The 11,054-nt window shown below is 41.9% G+C and overlaps 1 protein-coding gene and 1 long non-coding RNA gene across 10 annotated transcripts; one reads left to right on the plus strand and one right to left on the minus strand.

Moving 5' to 3' along the window:
- Window positions 1-709: 709 nt before the first annotated feature.
- On the plus strand, window positions 710-5,858 carry ctsbb (cathepsin Bb). 2 transcript variants are annotated; one of them, XM_021598354.3, is made up of 10 exons: window positions 710-1,166; window positions 2,425-2,548; window positions 2,779-2,864; window positions 3,001-3,115; window positions 3,330-3,445; window positions 3,850-3,935; window positions 4,071-4,214; window positions 4,850-4,966; window positions 5,137-5,265; window positions 5,457-5,858. In XM_021598354.3, the coding sequence occupies exons 2-10, from the start codon at window positions 2,426-2,428 to the stop codon at window positions 5,531-5,533; spliced, it is 993 nt and encodes a 330-aa protein (XP_021454029.2). In that variant the 5' UTR covers window positions 710-1,166; window position 2,425; the 3' UTR covers window positions 5,534-5,858.
- Window positions 1,686-9,105, minus strand: LOC149984134 (uncharacterized). Of its 8 annotated transcripts, none has more exons than XR_016495421.1 (6): window positions 8,883-9,105; window positions 8,234-8,288; window positions 7,441-7,593; window positions 5,412-5,470; window positions 5,081-5,251; window positions 1,686-3,108 (listed from the first exon to the last, which is right to left on the minus strand). It is a non-coding gene; the product is annotated as an uncharacterized LOC149984134 (long non-coding RNA). The 8 variants fall into 8 exon arrangements; XR_016495422.1 differs by having other exon boundaries at window positions 1,686-3,111; XR_016495419.1 differs by lacking the exon at window positions 5,412-5,470 and adding an exon at window positions 7,824-8,009 and having other exon boundaries at window positions 8,883-9,098.
- Window positions 9,106-11,054: the final 1,949 nt, after the last annotated feature.

Genomic DNA, 11,054 nt, shown 5'->3' on the forward strand with positions numbered 1-11,054 from the left:
AAACAACATCTGCACCCCGCTGATCCTCAACACTGGGGCCCCACAAGGGTGCGTTCTCAGCCCTCTCCTGTACTCCCTGTACATATTATTATTCATCCCTTTACATTTGTGTGTATTTGTGTGTATAAGGTAGTTGTTTGATTTGATTTGAGAGAATGCCAAGAGTGTGCAAAGCTGCCATCAAGGAAAAGGGTGGCGACTTTGAAGAATCTCTTGACTTTATTTTAGGAAATACTTTCTAACACTTATTTTTCTTAGAACTGCATTGCTGGTTAAGGGCTTGTAAGAGAGCATTTCACTGTACTACACCTGTTGTATTTGGCTCATGTGACAAATAACATTTGATTAGATTTTTGATACAGAGACTGGTGGAAGCGGGACTGCAGCAGAACACATAGTAGCAGGCTGCTAAGTGTCCTTAACACAGAGCTTTGGTGAGTAGGAAGGCTGCAGTAGTGTGGTGTATCCTTGTTCACAACTAAAGAAGACATGACTATTTTCATATAATGTGAGGTTTTCATTTGTACATAATTGAACAAATAATAAAAGACTCCAAATAAAGTGTTTCTGAATGTTTTCTTTTCTGCCTCATCAGTGTCACAAAGGTCAATGTTGGTCCTTTGTAAATGAACTCTGTTTTTTTGGACATTGACTTTGCTGACAAGACAATGGATGATAGTTTTATAGTTTACAGACAGTAAAATTGTACACTCATTTAAGATGAGCTCAAGTCATGCTAGTTCAAAGTCCTGGGGGAAAAGACTTCAAAAACAGTGATTTTCATTTATGGAAGACTGTACATTCTATTTCAAACATTTCATAACTCAAACTGAATGGAAGAAAGGGAATGTTTTTTTCCTTAGTTTTCTAACATTGTTGCAGACATAAGAGCACCTGATCCTCATTAACTTTGACTTTCATAAATGGTATCAATCCAAGGAAAACATTTTACAATAACTTTCAGGGCACTTGTTATCAGTGCCCTCGGAAATAGCCTTCGCCACAATCATGTGATATTTATGCTAGGGCAAAAGACTGGACTGGTCATGTGACAGTAATCCAGGTTCCTTTAAAACAGGAGAGTCTATAGAAATTCAGAATAAGAGAAGAACCGACAGACTGACTGATTAACTGTCTGAGGATCTTCTACCACACAAACCATACAGGTAGATATAAGGATTTCTTCTGTTATTTTAACTGGGTATTTCTCTCTAGATGCCAGTATTTGTGAGGTAGACTTGTAATGGTATGAAAGAACGAGCCATAGTTTATTTGCCAGAGCCTGTCACTGTAAGAAGAGGGAGCGTTTTTGAATTGATTGTGCTATTATCAACTCTAGTATTTGCAATAGCGAAACGTTAATGTGTTAAAGAGTGTTAATTTTACGTCAGAGGAATGACAGTTTATATTGTAGTATCTGACAAGTGTAGAATTACTAATAAATACTGTGTATAGTTGAACCAGCAATTTTGGGGTTTGGGTCCTGGATGCTGATTGAATGAAAGAGCATTTAAGCCATGTGTATATATCAGACAATATATCACGGGTATGAAGGAAAGCAACTTGTTTACTGTTCTATTGCCGTTGGTAACCAGTGTATAATAGCAATAAGGCACCTCAGGGGTTTGTGGTATATGGCCAATATATCAAGGCTAAGTGTAATGATGTGCGCTGAGAATCGGGACGCAAGTTCAGGGAGTGTTTTAATAAAATAAACAATTAACACACTGACATGAAAACAGAGTCAATAACACCTGAGGAAAGAACCAAGGGGAGGGACAGATATAGGGAAGATAATCAAGGAGGTGATGGAGTCCAGGTGAGTTGTCATGAGGCGCAGGTGAGCAAGACGATGGTGACAGGTGTGCGGGATAATCAGCAGCCTGATGACGTAGAGGCCGGCGAGGGAGTATACATGACACTGTGGGCTGTAACTAGTCGCTTTTGATAGCAAATGTATAGAATTGCAGAACATTTGCTATATAACTGCAACATTTTCTCTCACCCTCATGGGTGAACAAAAGCATGAGATGAGCTAAAAAACAGCATTTTTCTCTGTGCACCATGGCAAAATGTGTTGAAATACAGTAATACACTTATTATTTTTTTCTCCCCCCCAAAATATAAATAGGGCCCCATATGCGGTTGTCCAGCCCTGCCCCCTTCGGTTCTTATTTCTTAAATAGCCTGCAGTAAGGCCACTTATTTAAAGCTCTCGTTAATAAGTAACCATAGAACTCAAGGTACATTTTCATTCTCACTTCCACCTCTGCAGCTCTAGTGGTCTACTGGGAGGAGGCTGCATTGTGACAGGTGCTGAGCTGCAACCTCAAACTCTATTCTTACACTCAGTAGACAAAGAGTAGCCTACATCACGGTTTGAAATACAAAAGTTAAGTCATGTTGTCTCCTGTCCACCTCCAGGATGTGTCGTCTGGCCCTCCTGTGTCTTCTCTCAGCCCTGTCAGTTAGCTGGGCTAAGCCCCGTCTCCCTCTACTGTCTCCTGAGATGGTTCAGTACATCAACAACGCAGACACCACATGGACGGTAAGTCCTACCAGGTCTTCCTGTTATAGCAGATTAGATCATTTTATAATTATAGATAGATAATAATCTAACTCATTCAAATATAATAAATAAACCCAGTCTATGCAAATGTTATCTTTGAAATCTTTCCACCGATCTTCATCTCTCCATATTCTCTCACTCCTCTTTCTCCCTCTTGACTCTTTCCTTTCCTTTCTCTTGACGCTTTCCTTTTTTTTACATCTCCCCAGGCTGGCCAGAACTTCCACAATGTTGACATCAGTTATGTGAAGAGTTTGTGTGGAACCCTGCTGAAGGGACCCAGGCTGCCAGAGCTGTGAGTGTGTGTGTTTGTCTGTATGGATTGACCAAAATGGACCCAATTCATACTGCTCTCATATTAATGCCACCCTACACATGCAGGCCAACATAAGTTATCAAAGCCCAAGCTTGTTCCTCTTCTCCCTCCACAGGGTGCAGTCTGATGAGGACATGAGTCTGCCAGACAGCTTTGACGCACGGCTGCAGTGGCCCAACTGTCCCACCATCAAAGAGATCAGAGACCAGGGATCTTGTGGCTCCTGCTGGGTAAGACGGTGGATGGATGGAGAGAGGAAGGGAGGAAAATATTAGGGGAAAATAGGAGTAAGGAGGAGATCGTAGCCTTTAAAAGGGGCCTAATCACTGTGTTAATGCGATAGGAGATGGCGATAGAGGAGAATAACTCATCTGAAATCTTAGTAGCTATGACTGAGTAGCTGTGTCTCCTAAACCTTCTCTCCCATGCATTTCCAACCCACAGGCCTTTGGGGCAGCTGAGGCCATCTCCGACAGGTATTGTATCCATAGCAATGGCAAGGTCTCCGTGGAGATCTCAGCTGAGGACCTGTTGTCATGCTGCGATGCCTGTGGCATGGGGTGAGTGTGTGTTTGGCTTTAAGTATAGCAGGTTTAGCTTATTCCCATTATATACTGAGTGTACAAAACATTAAGGAAACCTTCCTAATATTTAGTTGCAGAATCTCCTTTTGCCCTCAGCCTCAATTCGTTGGGGCATGGACTCTACAAGGTGTCGAAAGCATTCCACAGGGATGCTGGCCCATGTTGACGGCAATGCTTCCCAAAGTTGTGTCAAGTTGGCCAGATGGCCATCAGTAAGGGATCATAACTTTCACCTGTTCAGTCTGTCATGGAAAGAGTAGGTGTTCTTAATGTTTGTACACACAGTGTATATTACAGCCAATAGCAGTGTATGTGATAGCTCATGACACCATGACATTGTAAGCAAGCTCACATGGCATGACTGAGGGGTGTGTGTGTAGGTGTATGGGGGGCTTCCCATCAGCTGCCTGGGACTACTGGGCTGAGTCTGGGCTGGTTACAGGGGGGCTCTACGGATCCAATATAGGTGAGTTATGGATGGCTCTGGCACTGGCATTGTGAAACCTACAATATGGATGTAATATAAATGTCAGCAGTGGACTATATTGTTGGCTTTCTAGAGGATAAAATGACATCCTTAGTGACTGTGTGTCTCATACAGGCTGTAGACCTTACAGCATCGCTCCGTGTGAGCATCATGTGAACGGAACACGCCCCCCCTGCACAGGTGAGGGTGACACGCCTAAGTGTGTGTCCGAGTGCAACGCTGGATACACCCCCTCCTACAAGAAGGACAAACGCTTCGGTAAGAGACCTCACTGTGTACTAATGTTGAATATAACCTCAGACTTAAACAATGTTGTACGAGTGTATCTAATTGACTTCCAAGCTAAATCAGGTGTCACATTATCACATTTTAAAGTATTTCGTCTTAAATATACTTCAATATCAAAAGAAAATGTAATTGCCACAAATATATTTAAGTATCAAAAATAAAAGTGTAAATGTTCCTTATATTAAGCAAATCAGATGGCAGAATTTTTTAAATCTTAAAAAAAAAAAAAAAAACTGATAGCCTGGGGCACAGTTCAACACTCAGATATTATTTACAAATGAAGCATGTGTTTAGTGAGTCTGCCAGATCAGAGGCATGACCAAGGATGTTATCTTAATAAGTGTGTGAATTGGACCATTTTCATGTCCTGATAAGCATTCAAAATGTAACAAGTACTTTTCGGTGTCAGGGAAAATGTAGAGTAAAAAGTACATTATTTTCTTTAGGAATGTAGTAAAGTAAAAGTTGCCAAAAATATAAATAGTAATGCACATATACCCGCAAAAAACTACTTCAGTAGTACTTTGAAGTATTTTTTACTTAAGTACTTTACACCACTTCTCAACTGTGTACCTCAGTGTGTTGACCACTGTCGCCCCCTGTAGGAAAGCAGACGTACAGCGTTCCCCCGAAGGAACAGCAGATCATGACTGAGCTCTATAAGAATGGCCCAGTGGAGGCAGCCTTCTCTGTCTATGAGGACTTCCTCCTTTACAAGACCGGTGAGACTTTTATTTATTTTTTCCTCTCTCACACACATATCCACACAGAGGCGCAAGCACAGACAAACACACACCCACAGGCACACACACTCCATAGACAATGCATGCACTCACAGTTCTGACAGGTTGTAGACTCCCAAGGGGTCACTTTCTCAGTTCTATGTTGCCAGGTGTGTACCAGCATGTGACTGGACAGATGCTGGGGGGTCATGCCATCAAGATCCTGGGCTGGGGAAAGGAGAATAACACCCCCTACTGGCTGGTTGCCAACTCCTGGAACACAGACTGGGGTGACAATGGTGAGGGTGGCTAAAAGCAGACACCATTGCATACCACTGTCACTGTGACTCGATACTCTTATTTTGCTTTGTATAGATGGACACTTCAATATCTTCATGTGTAATACTGTTGATGTGACATGCAGTATAATGGTGTGATATGATACCTTCGGCCTAATGTATGACTCATCTGTATTGGTTCTCTTTTGAAGGGTTCTTCAAGATCCTGCGGGGAAAGGATGAGTGTGGCATTGAATCCGAGATAGTGGCGGGGATACCCCGGCTTTAGATAAATATTTCAAGGCTGTGTTCAGAGGGTGCTCTCGATGGCCTATCCACCACCCTGCCTCCTAATTCAAAGCGAGGGTGTCCTGCATAATCCTCAGTATGGATGTCTGGGTTTCATAACTGATCCGTTTTAAATTGTAGATTCATTCTATGCTCTTAGGGTTGGTTTCCCAGACTCAGTTTAAGCCTAGTCCTGGACTAAAGGCTAGTTCAATGGAGATTCTATATTTACCATGCTTTTTACTAGGCTTAATCTGTGTATGTGAAACCGGCCTTTTATGATGGTAATATTTAAAAGCCACTCATAAACTGCTTATGTTGTTGAATTCTGCTTTAGTCGTTATTTTCTCTACTTTCTCTATATTGACTTGTGCAATATTCAACTTGGGTATTTCTTCATTGATAAGCATTCACAAAAAGTGTAGAATACACAACAATTTAATATGTTGTTCATGTTATTAACACAGGAAATACAAATGAGTTCCTCAAATCCTATCCCCATTCAAATGCCAGGGTCGGAGGTTCCAAGCCTGTTCTATTCATTCTATTGCTACGATCACTTGCACATAAAAGGCAGACGGATCAACAAAAATGAATGAAAATACACATTTCCAAGATTACGATGTCTGGAGTGTGAATATAGCATGTGTGTATTGGGCCATATACAGTGGGGCAAAAAAAGTATTTAGTCAGCCACCAATTGTGCAAGTTCTCCCACATAAAAAGATGAGGCCTGTAATTTATCATAGGTACACTATGACTGACAAAATGAGATTTTCTTTTCTCCAGAAAATCACATTGTAGGATTTTTAATTTATTTATTTGCACATTGTGGTGGAAAATAAGTATTTGGTCAATAACAAAAGTTTCTCAATACTTTTATATACCCTTTGTTGGCAAGGACAGAGGTCAAATGTTTTCTGTAAGCCTGCACATGGTTTTCACACACTGTTGCTGGTATTTTGGCTCATTCCTCCATGCAGATCTCCTCTAGAGCAGTGATGTTTTGGGGCTGTTGCTGGGCAACACGGACTTTCAACTCCCTCCAAAGATTTTCTATGGGGTTGAGATCTGGAGACTGGCTAGACCACTCCAGGACCTTGAAATGCTTCTTATGAAGCCACTCCTTCGTTGCCCGGGCGGTGTGTTTGGGATCATTGTCATGCTGAAAGACCCAGCCACGTTTCATCTTCAATGCCCTTGCTGATGGTAGGCTCTGTTACTTTGGTCCCAGCTCTCTGCAGGTCATTCACTAGGTCCCCCCGTGTGGTTCAGGGATTTTTGCTCACCGTTCTTGTGATAATTTTGACCCCACGGGGTGAGATCTCGCGTGGAGCCCCAGATCGAGGGAGATTATCAGTGGTCTTGTATGTCTTCCATTTCCTAATAATTGCTCCCACAGTTGATTTCTTCAAACCAAGCTGCTTACCTATTGCAGATTCAGTCTTCCCAGCTTGGTGCAGGTCTACAATTTTGTTTCTGCTGTCCTTTGACAGCTCTTTGGTCTTGGCCATAGTGGAGTTTGGAGTGTGACTGTTTGAGGTTGTGGACAGGTGCCTTTTATACTGATAACAAGTTCAAACAGGTGCCATTAATACAGGTAACGAGTGGAGGACATAGGAGCCTGTTAAATAAGAAGTTACAGGTCTGTGAGAGCCAGAAATCTTGCTTGTTTGTAGGTGACCAAATACTTATTTTCCACCATAATTTGCAAATAAATAAATAAAAAATCCTACAATGTGATTTTTCTGGATTTTTTTTCCTAATTTTGTCTGTCATAGTTGAAGTGTACCTATGATGAAAATTACAGGCCTCTCATCTTTTTAAGTGGGAGAACTTGCACACTTGGTGGCTGACTAAATACTTTTTTGCCCCACTGTATGTATGCATGCATGTATGTATGTATACCTTGTGTCCCTCGGGGGCGTGCCCATTGATGACAGCCAGTGCGTCTGGGAGGGTCAGGCCAGTCGTCTCACCGTCCCCCAGAGCCAACACATCACACAGGGTCAGAGCTGTGGGCTTCTCCCCTTTCTCTGACCGGATGTCATAGCATTTGAGCTGCATGAAGGGGAGCAGGAAGGGTCAAATCAGATGTACAGTAGATCACAACATCTACAATATAAATGGATTGGTCTTGTATAAAAGGTAGATTTTCCTTATCAATAAAAGCTTGAAATGGTTTGTAGGCTACTCAAGCTGTCATTAGGTGGAAAATAGGTCATCATAACATGATAACAAAAACAGATGAAGAAATGGGACTTGGATGACAGATATAGTAATAGGCCTACCCTCTTGGTAAAGACCTCGGCAGAAATGCCAATATTGGGCAGCAGAACAACTCGCCCATACATCACAGATCTGATAGAGCTAATAAAGCTGGATTTTTCTGACCCAGCAGCAGAACCCTGACCCGCTTCAGAGACTGGCAGGCTGGTTTGAAGGAGACCAGATTCTCTTTCAGAGCATCCCTGTCCCTAGTAATATGAGTTTAAGAGAAGTGATAAATATCATGAAATATTGTTTAGTCATCTGATGTGTTTTCCTTTGTTAAAACAAGAAGGCTACAACCAATGTCTTGATTTTGGTGGGGTAAATATTTGGTCATTGAAAATGTGACCTTGCTAATAAGTTGACTGTATAAATGACCATATCAACCTTGTTCTCTAAAATATTAGAAATAATGATATGCATAGCCTACTTCTCAGTCCACGCCAGGATCCTCCAAGGGCCGGCAAGCAGCACACTCCCATCATCTTAGGACAGTGAACAGTAGGCAAGATCAGCGACATCTTAGTCCACGTATGGTACAGTAGTTACTGGCTATAATTAAGCCATCGGTTACCTTCAAAATTCCCTTTATAAACTCATTAAATTAAAAACAGTAAAGTAGGGGGATTGAAGTAGTGTTGGCTGAGAACAAAATAACAGTGATCACCGACGTACCTAGCCCTTGATCATGACTTAGTTAGTTCCTAGCCCTTGATCATGACTTGGTTCCATTACATTACACATATGGGTAATTGGAGGATGGCACCTTCAGTAGGGGGTGGTTTTTAAGATCCCCGACGCTCAATCTGAACACGGAACTCAAACCGGCTGCGCGCGTGCGCCATCGTGCATATATTTATTTTGTCCCCCTTCACCAACCGCGATCACGACACGCAGGTTAAAATATCAAAACAAACTCTGAACCAATTACATTAATTTGGGCACAGGTCGAAAATCATTAAATATGTATGGCAATTTAGCTAGTTAGCTTGCACTTGTTAGCTAATTTGTCCTATTTAGCTAGCTTATTGTTGCCTGCTAATTTGTCCTGGGATATAAACATTAGGTTGTTATTTTACCTGAAATGCACAAGGACCTCTACTCTGACAATTAATCCACACATAAAACGATCAACCGAATCGTTTCTAGTCATATCTCCTCCTTCCAGGCTTTTTCATCGTTTAATTTGTATTCTGGCTTCACAAATGTTGCCTTTATGGCTCAAAGTAGACTGGAGCGCAAGGTAGTTGAGGAAAATGTCTGTCCCAAAGCACTGGCTATGAGACTTCTTCTTTGATGAGGTTTAACGGCAGTTGGCATCCAATAAATGTTGCATTACCGCCACCTACTAGACTGGAGAATACTTATACTTTGCATTAAAAAAATATTTTAAAAAAATACAACAAATACTCACAAAAAAATTAAATAATACCATACTCCATTATTTAAATATATTTAGTCGTACTTCAGGCCAACAGCCTGAAAGGATGGGACACAACCACTTAACACACTTTGTAACTCTTCTGATGTAGTCTCACACACACAAATACCTCTCTGCAGCTGCCCCCACAACCTGTATTTTCTGCAACTTAAGATTCGTCCCTACAGTACCGTTGATAAGAATTGCTATAAATTCAATCTTGCTTAAACATATATCACTTGTTGCCCTATCCCTCTGTACTGGTACAGATCTTCTATTCACACCACTCCTCTCGGGATCCCTCCCCCTTGACCCATCTTCCTCTATTTTCTTCCCTCCCTCAGCATATGACAACTTCTGCACTACTCTAACTCTGAAAACCTCAACCTGCCTTTCTTGCACGGGACATTTAGGATCCCCAGCCCCATGGGCACTCCTACAATTAACAAATACCACTACTTTCCCCGATGCTACACATTCCTTTGTCTCATGCCCTTCTGCACATTTCTCACACCTAGGAACCTCCCTCCTACACACTGGTGCCACACGCCCATAAGCTTGACACATGTAACAACTTAATGTATTTGGTATAAAAGCTCGTACAGGATAACTTATCATCAATTTGTCGGGCAAAGACTCAACATCGAAACTCATAAGAACAGACAATGACTCTTCTGTTTCTCCACTCACGCCGCTCTGTCTCGTCGCACCAAACGACGAGCATCAAACACAGAGAATCTTCCGCTTCAGTTGGTCAACTTTCACATTTACTGCTACCCCAGTAATCACTCCTTTCAATGGTGCCCTTCACATCTCTTGCCCCCATTTGTTTGACACGGAGCGCCTGCTCCCTCTGACTAGCAGAAACACAAACGATTATCACAAGACCACTTCTGGTTCCCCTCACTGATTCCACAGCACCCAACTCTGTTTTAACCCATCCTGAAACATCAAATGGATCAGCCAAAATGCAAGGGCCCACTTTTTCCCAAAACTTCACTCCTACTGTCACAGATTCATCTTTATCCTGACCCTCGGTGCAAGCCTTGGGCTCCGAGAATTTCACCACATCTACACTTCCAATACTTTTCCCTCATTCACTTCCATTTTTCTTCCTGTCTTCAACTCACTCTGCTTACATTTTCCACCATTTTTCTTTAACAAACCATCTCCCTTTTTCCCTCCATTTTTAACAGACTCAAGATCAACCTGTTCCTCCCTCTCTCTCTTAGCCATTTAACTGGCTGTCACAATCTCCGTACAATCAGCACAAACCCCTCGGGATGTAGCGCTCATCAGTGCATCCCACTTGTTCACCTGGGAAACGAAACTTATTTATTTCACTGATTATAAGGGTGGACTTAAATGTGGTCAGGGCCAATGGTTAGTATCGCCAGTGAGATTTGGTCTATTAGCCTATAACCTGCTTTAGAGAAAAGGAATCATCAAATATTGTAAGAGCTTTCATTGTCTGCTTAGATGCCCCATTTATTTATCCTACAGTTCTGACTTGGTGTACAGGGAGAGCACTATAAGATTGGCCCATGTTCTGAATTCTGTCGCTGTACATTTCAAAAGTGCTAAACAAATGGTTATATTGTCCGTCCTAGGTCACTCATTGTCTTAATCTATATTACGGATTGCCTCTTATCCACTTGTCGTTCCCTTATGTCGTAGTTAGTACATCTCAATTGTCAGTAGAAACCACATTTGTTTAATTAAGTCAGCCATATCAGCTATGTTTTGTTAAAAAGCAGTAAATGAGACTGAATTAACTTTTTCGCTGCCAGACAAGGCTCCGCTGATAGCCAGGTGTAGCAGTGGTAATAAG

This window comes from Oncorhynchus mykiss, chromosome 4 (genome assembly GCF_057628025.1).
Source record: "Oncorhynchus mykiss isolate SJ-2025 chromosome 4, ASM5762802v1, whole genome shotgun sequence".
NCBI lineage: Eukaryota > Metazoa > Chordata > Actinopteri > Salmoniformes > Salmonidae > Oncorhynchus > Oncorhynchus mykiss.

Coding starts and splice junctions, on each gene's coding strand:
- ctsbb (XM_021598354.3), top strand. CDS start 2,426: ATGTGTCGTCTGGCCCTCCTGTGTCTTCTCTCAGCCCTGTCAGTTAGC. Junction 2,549..2,778: donor ACGCAGACACCACATGGACG/GTAAGTCCTACC, acceptor ACATCTCCCCAG/GCTGGCCAGAACTTCCACAA. Junction 5,266..5,456: donor CACAGACTGGGGTGACAATG/GTGAGGGTGGCT, acceptor TCTCTTTTGAAG/GGTTCTTCAAGATCCTGCGG.